Source organism: Vanessa tameamea, chromosome 31 (assembly GCF_037043105.1).
Source record: "Vanessa tameamea isolate UH-Manoa-2023 chromosome 31, ilVanTame1 primary haplotype, whole genome shotgun sequence".
In the NCBI taxonomy this organism is placed as follows: Eukaryota; Metazoa; Arthropoda; class Insecta; order Lepidoptera; family Nymphalidae; genus Vanessa; species Vanessa tameamea.
The window spans coordinates 3,977,281-3,985,491 of NC_087339.1; the positions used below are offsets into that span (position 1 = coordinate 3,977,281).

Below are 8,211 nucleotides of genomic sequence, written 5' to 3' on the forward strand. Positions count from 1 at the left end.
CTGGCGAACGCATCCGTTAAACTTTTTAGGTTATTTTCTAGTACTGTTCCTAGAGATCACACTTTCCTATAACTCACGTGATATGTTTAAAACCGACTTACATTTCCTTGTGATAAGCTGTGTGTACTTTTGATATTATTATTAATATAACTATAATAAGAAAAACTACCAAAGCGACCAACTAAAATGGAAATGGGCCGGTCATGTCACGAGATATAAAGATGAAAGATGGACCGCTAGAGTGACAAGAGAAGCCGAGGTAGACCACTAACTAGATGGGAAGATGATCTCGGACAGCCGGCCCAAACTGGACTGTCTTAGCAAGAGATAGACATATATGGGCATCTTTGGAGGAGGCCTTTACCCAAAACGGGGTTCTTGCTGACTAAATCTATTTACTATAAGAATAACATGTTTTCTTTTTGTAAAATTGACGACCTTCTGACGACCTCCGTGGTCGAGTAGTGTGTACACCGGTTTTCATGGGTACACCACTCCGAGGTCCCGGGTTCGATTCCCGGCCGAGTCGATGTAGAAAAAGTTCATTAGTTTTCTATGTTGTCTTGGGTCTGGGTGTTTGTGGTACCGTCGTTACTTCTGATTTTCCATAACACAAGTGCTTTAGCTACTTACATTGGGATCAGAGTAATGTATGTGATGTTGTCCAATATTTATTTATTATTATTTTTGTAAAAAAGTTAGATTCATAACTAACAATGACATTCACAATGCATTTAAACTTGTAATATTTAATATATAAAAGCAAGAAATAAATGGCTTGTTATTATAATTATTAATATAACAGATTTAGAGTTGACTAGACACCGCAAATCGTTCGACTAAACGTGTCCGAAGTGTGTGCTTTGTACAAATTTGACGCAGTACGTGTTCGATCGCGCAATGGCGATTTGTGTGGTCGAAGATATAAATGGCAAATTGAGACCGACCGACTTGCCAACCGACCAAGTGCGAGTCGGACTCGCGTACGAAGGCTTCCGTACCGCTATAAAATATCTATGTCACCGTAAAATTGTAAATTCCGTTAAATTGTAATTTATCTCGCGAGATTGTGAACCGTAACACACTGCTTACAATGTAACGCGTTACTTTTCGGTAGATTATAATCTACTGAAGTTAATTAAATATAATTATAAAAACTCTAACCTAACCTAACCGATATATCATAAACTATCGAAATTTTCGACGTTTAATTTTGAGTTAAATCGCCTTTCACGATTTTCGACAGTTTACAATATCGCAAGATAGATTACAATCTAATGGTATTTACAATTCTACCGTTCGTGAGATACAACTTGGTGGCAGACGGACTGACAACGGAGCCTTAGTAATAGGGTCCCGTTTTACCCTTAAGTACCATAAAAATCCTACTAAGGTACGGCTTAAGTAATTTTGAGGCTCACTTCGCTGTAGTTAACTTTAATTTTCTATGTTGTTCAATTACTATGTGACGTCATATAAATGACGTCAATTAACTAACACCCACGATTTTGACGCTGACTTATAAACATCCGGTAGCCCAGTCTGAATCTGTGATTATTATAGTCAATATATGTCACTTTTCGATACCAATCGATCGTGTTCTGCAGTGAATTTCGAGATTATTCTTATTGAATAATCCAAAGTTTAGTTTTCTGTAAAAGGATTTGCGTGATATATTGCTAATATCCCAAACATGAATTGCGCTTCCAACCTTGAAAAGACGTTATGTCCCTTGTGCCTGTAGTTACACTGGCTCACTCGCCCTTTAAATACAACAATAATGAGTAGTTTTTTTACGAGCAAATGGGCCTCCTGATTGTTAGTGGTCACCACCGCCCATAGACAATAGCGCTGTTAGGAATATAAACCATTCCTTACATAACTCATGTGCCACTAACTTTGGGAACTAAGATGTTATCTCCCTTATGGCTGTCAAACCGGAACACGATAATACTTAGTACTGCTGTTTGGCGGTAGAAAAAGTATTGGGTGGTACCCAGGCATGCTACCATAAAGCTCTACTATGCTTCCATCAACGTTTGAATCGACTAATTTATGTAGATCACAGGATATATATATATATATATTTTAGTGGTTCTCTCGTGAAACTTCGCGTTTATTTAAAAATATTTAGGAATTTCGAAAACTATGAAAAGTTTTTTTTCAAATTTCATTTAATTGTAAACTGCAAGTCACTCATGTACGTTTGGCACCAAAATTATGAAATTATGAAACATTTTTAAATGAAATCTTTAATGTCAAATAGTTATACATTAGTTCAGTCAGAATTGGAGTTTGACGGTAACAATTTACTTTAATTTTATTTACGTTTTTCATTTGTTTTTTCTTATACTTAACCCAGTAACCTTATTCCGCGCTCTAAAATTAATTCATTATTAAATCGTAAAAATTTAGCGAATTGCAATCAAGAATCCTCTTTAATTCTCTGCACATCTACGGCTGGAGCTCTTCAAAGTGAGACCAGAGCCTATGTTCTGTGTGCAGCTATCCCATAACCACTGGGACGAAAGTCGGCTTACGGTATTAATATATAAGATACATAATTTTGACTTACATAATATCACAATAAATATTATTAATTTCATTGTGTTTCTTGTCTAAAGGGAAACCTTATTATGTAAATTTTATTTGTTAATTATCAAAATAATGAATCTGTATGTAATTAGATTTTAAATACGTGTAACAATGAAATTGTTATCGTAATCCTTCTAGCTGTTTAGAAGCATTTTACTGTTATGCTATTGAAATGTTACCGTTAGGAATAATAATCGTTTCAATATGTAAGTTCAATTTATTATTTATTTCATTTTTATGAGTTTCAGCTTCGCCTAGAAAGTGTATCAATACATAGCAGGAAACGAAGTCGCTCTGTCTGTCCGTATGTATGCTTAGATCTTTAAAACTACGCAACGGATTTTGATGCGGTTTTTTTAATAGATAGAAGTGTTTATATGTATAATACATGCACAATATAGTAGAGAAACACTGATAATTTTAGAGGTTTCTATTGTGATGTCGTAAATAAACTTTTTTTTTGAGCTAACATTGCAAACGCTGGCTGAACTCTACCTTAAAAAGTTCACCAAATCATTACCACGGTGATATATGTCTAATACTTAGGGATAAGCCACAATAACCATTTTTGTCCTTTACTTTTAAGTTACGTTACGTTACGTTACGTAACAGCGACGCTATAATATCAATATCATTTGACATATATTACATCCTCCTTGCAGAGGCCCCACGGCAGTTACCCCGGTTGCCCTCCCCTAAATCTGGCCCTGTTTAAATATATGTAATGTATTTATTAGGTGGAACTCTTTCGACGGACATCATTCTGCCCCCCCGTCCCCTAAATTGGTTATCGTGGCCTGAAAGAATAACAACCACCCACCTCATAAATATGACATCGGAACTTCTTATGGGTAAGTTAGCAGTAATACTAGCTGTTGCTCGCGGCTTTGCACGCGTTTAAGTTGAATATATTTACAGATTGACTTAAAATATAACGTTAATTTAAGACTTGTTTGTATACCACATCGGTGTATATTTCTCCCCTTAAGGTATAATATCCAGAAACGCTTAAATACGTATCTACTAATTTTTAATCAGTAGCCCAAAAATAAAGTTTAATTTTTTTAAACTCTAAAATGAAGGTTTTCCATATAAACTTTCATAACCTATTTATCCCCTTAGGATGTAAAATTTCCAAATTCCTCCCTTAGTGGGAGTCTACTCAAAAAAACGATCCTTCTCACCAAATTTCAAGGCCCTAACTTTAATAGTTAACGCTCGGCGATGATGGATCAGTCAGTCAGGACATGTTATTATATATATATATATATACATAATCATAACATAACATAATCAGCCTGTAAATTTCCCACTGCTGGGCTTAGGCCTCCTCTCCCGTTGAGGAGAAGGTATGGAGCATATTCCACCACGCTGCTCCAATGCGGGTTGGTGGAATACACATGTGGCAGAATTTCGTTGAAATTAGACACATGCAGGTTTCCTCACGATGTTTTCCTCCACCGCCGAGCACGAGATGAATTATAAACACAAATTAAGCACATGAAAATTCAGTGGTGCCTGCCTGGGTTTGAACCCGATATCATCGGTTAAGATGCACGCGTTCTAACCACTGGGCCATCTCGACTCACTAGGCCATCTCGACTCAATATCTCGACTATATATATATATATAGAAGATTATAAATGCAAAACTACGTCTGCCTGTCCACCAGTAAACCGCTGCACCAAATTTGCCTACCAACTCCTAAAACACGAGCAAAGCCACGATCGACAACTAGTTCATAAATGGACCTTTCTCTTGTTCAAGGACCAATAGTGGAGGTGAAAAAATTGGACTTAATACCTGATTGCGTTCAACAATTCAGCCCTTGTTTAAAACACAGTGGGAACCTTCAGAAAGGTACCCGGAGCCCTGGGGAAACCGGATTATGTAGGATTCCTACCCACTCAAGCCACTGTGATGGCCGTCCTCGGCACGGATCAGAGAGGCTGCGGAATCGTATCGATATAACGCATCCGCGGCCCCTCCCGTGTGGTGCTCTGCTCAGGGCGCGAAGGGCATCTCCAACCCCTCTCCTCACTAGAGGCCATCCCGGCTGCCGTCCTCCTCAGAAACGTCTGAAATAGGATACGTTAGGCATCCGTTTAACCCTTAAACTAATCCGAAATACAATGGACTAATAAGATTTCACCGTTGCAAAGTTGATCAATATCGAAGGTTTTTCTTCTTTTCTTCGAGCAGAAATCTGAGAATTCCATAAAACTACGAGCAGAGCACGACACTTTAGGAACAGCAAATACTATTTAAAACTATAAAATGCCTATCCGTGTCAAAGTACATCGCTGGGGTTTAAAAGGGGGAAGGAGTGCCCTAAGTTACCACTTGTTTAATATCGAACTTGTATTATATACTAGCATCCCATGTTTTAACCCCAATGGGTTGATTTCTAAATATACATTATTAGTCCACACCATCGATAGAGGATACATTTTAAATTCAAGTCTTTTACTTCAAAAACTCAATATTCCAAGCCCCGTTTTATCCCCTTACGGGTGGAGTTTCGTAGAATCCGTTCTCAGCGGATGTCTACAACATACCCGCCAAATTTCAAGTTTGTAGGTTTTATAGTTTCTGTGATTTCGTGATTAAAGTGAGTGTATGAGAATTTGTCTTTTATATATGATGATTTTTATTAAGATTCAATATAACATCAAAAATTATTCAATATCTGGGTATTTAACTATATCAGAAACTGGCAGAGCGCAGAGCGGTTTGAAATTTTTTTTCGGGGCATCGTTGGAATATTTAATATAATCCCCTGTCATCGTCGCTTGACGGGTATTTTCAAAATGTTTTAACATTGTAAATAACAAATTCATTTCAGACGCAATGTCCAAATTACGACACGCGGAAAAGGTTAGAGATATGCACAGACACAGCATCACGTTCGAGCTGGGCTCCATTGCGGCTGGAATACAAGAGAGATTTCAGAGGATGTTGAAAATCTACAAGAAATACGCAAACTTACCAGATTTCGAACAGGCAACTTACACAGCGTCGGAAATACAAAATGCTTTCCACGTGATGCGTAAGTAAGATTAACCCTTGGTGCTTTAATCCCGGGAGTCAGGCAGTCCCCCAGGAACTCCTCTAGGAGAACTGCAAAGGTGGGGTAACGTCGGGGCGTCAATCAAAATATACTTTATTCAAGTAGGCTTTTTACAAGCACTTTTGAATCGTCATTTAACAAACAATTTAGAGTAAAGCTACCACCGGTTCGGAATGTAGATTCTACCGAGAAGAACCGGCAAGAAACTCAGTAGTTACTCTTTTTCAACATCTAAAAACACAGTCATGTTAGTTAAATACAATTATATATGTATGTTATGTCTCCCGCCTGGAAGTCAACGAGCGTTAACTCCACGCTTTTTTATCATCAATATAATCTTGTATCGAATGATATGCCTTCTTTACCGATGTATTTTTTACAAATGACTTGAATCTATGAAACGGCAAATGGAGGAAGACATGCTGCGCCGTCAGATGAGGGCAGGTGGATAATTATGGTGATATATATCAAAGTTTGTGGAACAATTTCATAACTATTATGAGTAGTTTCATCAGTATCTCTCCCTATATATTAGATATATTCTCAAAGACATTTATAATTTTAGAAGGTGATTACAACGAGATACGTCTCGAGAAGGCACTTTTTTACGATATTGTCCGGAAACACGAAACTGCAAACACCACCGCTAGAAACCGGCGACCGCCACTCCCGACGTTCACGCCCCCTATGGCAGGTGGTAGGTGAAAATTGACGAAAACTTTATTAAAATATATTCCTAATGATCGGACGTTTTATTTTTCAATATCTACGCTAATATTATAAATTCGAAAGTAACTCTGACTTTCTGTTGCTCTAAACGCCAAACCAATGAACCGAACTTGGTGGTAGGCCTTTGTGCAAGCTCGTCTGGGTAGGTACCACCCACTCATCAGATGTTCTACCGCTAAACAACAGTACTTAGAATTGTTGTGTTCAAGCGACAAGCCCAAGGTTGATGGCGAATTGGCGGCGAATGTAAGGAATGCTTAATATTTTTTACAGCACCATTGTCTATGGGCGGTGATGACCACTTGACAGGTGACCCATATGCTCGTCCATGAAATTTGGTATCGAGCAAGCTTGAACTCCAAGGGACATGGGCTACTTTCTATGACTAGCCGCAGACGACCAACCCCTTAAAGACGAGCGAAGCTGCAGTTAAAAACTAGTATGATATATAATTGAAAATTTGTTGTCGCCCTTCCATGGGGTTTAAATTTGGTTCAGTAATTCTGGAACTTACGGAATTACTATCGTAGTTCTAATATTAGTTAAGATTAATCTCCATTTCCCCTGGTCATGGTTTTCTAATTCTTTATAGAAAGTTCTTACGGAATGAGAAATACGTAGAAAATGGGTAATTTTGAAATCTTATCTTATTCGACAATATTTATTTAATTAAAAACTAGCTGAACCTGCGGGTTTAGCCGCGCTAAATTTATGAAACTTCAACCCCCAATCTACCCCCTTAGAGGTGGAGTTTCGTAAAATCTGTCTTTAGCGGATGTTTATACTCTATAAATAACCTACGTGCCAAATTAAAAGTTTGTACGTGTTATAGTTTCTGAGATTTCGTGATTAATCAGTGAGCGGTATTTCGCTTTTATATACATAAATATATATACTATACATTTGTAATAGAAAATCTCATTTGAAATAGTTAAGAGTCGCAGAGTATTCACTTAATTACACGTAGTTTTTAATTGATTTACTTATTTACAATATACATTCATTCGCTCATTCGATTCAATTCAATTCTTAGTTTAATGGCGTTTAGTTGTGCCGACAGGGCACAGATTATTGCGCCAATGTCACGTAGGATGGAGAAGACACGAAAGAGATTCATCGGTACGGTTGAGATAACAAACTCAATTATATTTTGAAGACAAGTACAGTAGTAGCAATTTCCTTGTTAATCCTCAACCTAGAACAACACAAACATTAAGATTTAATAATAAGGACAATTAAAAATAATTGTTAGTAATTAGTGTGAGTTTCCGAACGTCGTACGTCAAGCTGTCAGACGTATTTTAAATTAATTCACTTTTTGGCGGGAGGCAACGCGAGATACGTTCGGGCGTATCATTGTTAAACTGTTTTTGTAATAATATTAGCAAACCAGAAATTGAGAGTATATTGTTATTAATAATATCATATTAATGTAATTTCTTCTTTTATCGCCATTAAAATGTTTCACAATTAAAATAAAAACATAAACAGCAAGCAACTAATTTATCTCTTATAATTCAGATTAACAATTTAAACATTAACACTGTTCTAATGTTAGACTTCCTAAAACCAACGCAACCGTTAAATTCATTAGAACAATTACGAATTACCCAAACTAGTATAATTTAACGATAAAATGAGAAGAAATATGAATATTACGTAGGCAACAGTCTAACGACCACATATTACATACACATTGGAATTCTCCAGCACACCTGTTCCTCCTCTTATAACTTAAAATCCTTTAAAAGAGGCGTGAAGAGGCATCATTTTTTATGGAATCGTTTGGTGGACGAGCAAAGGGGCCACCTGATGTC

At 37.1% G+C, this 8,211-nt stretch overlaps 1 protein-coding gene across 1 annotated transcript; it reads left to right on the forward strand.

The window, feature by feature from the left end:
• Positions 1–3,424: 3,424 nt before the first annotated feature.
• LOC113395791 (uncharacterized) lies at positions 3,425–6,370 on the forward strand. Its single transcript, XM_026633454.2, has 3 exons — positions 3,425–3,446; positions 5,441–5,644; positions 6,231–6,370. The coding sequence occupies exons 1-3, from the start codon at positions 3,425–3,427 to the stop codon at positions 6,368–6,370; spliced, it is 366 nt and encodes a 121-aa protein (XP_026489239.2).
• The last annotated feature ends 1,841 nt before the right edge of the window (positions 6,371–8,211 follow it).

Bases quoted from the DNA above. Each gene is read 5' to 3' on its own strand.
- LOC113395791 (XM_026633454.2), top strand. From the start codon at position 3,425: ATGACATCGGAACTTCTTATGG. The intron at 3,447-5,440 runs GTAAGTTAGCAG...AATTCATTTCAG, and splicing joins GACATCGGAACTTCTTATGG to ACGCAATGTCCAAATTACGA. The intron at 5,645-6,230 runs GTAAGTAAGATT...TTATAATTTTAG, and splicing joins AAATGCTTTCCACGTGATGC to AAGGTGATTACAACGAGATA.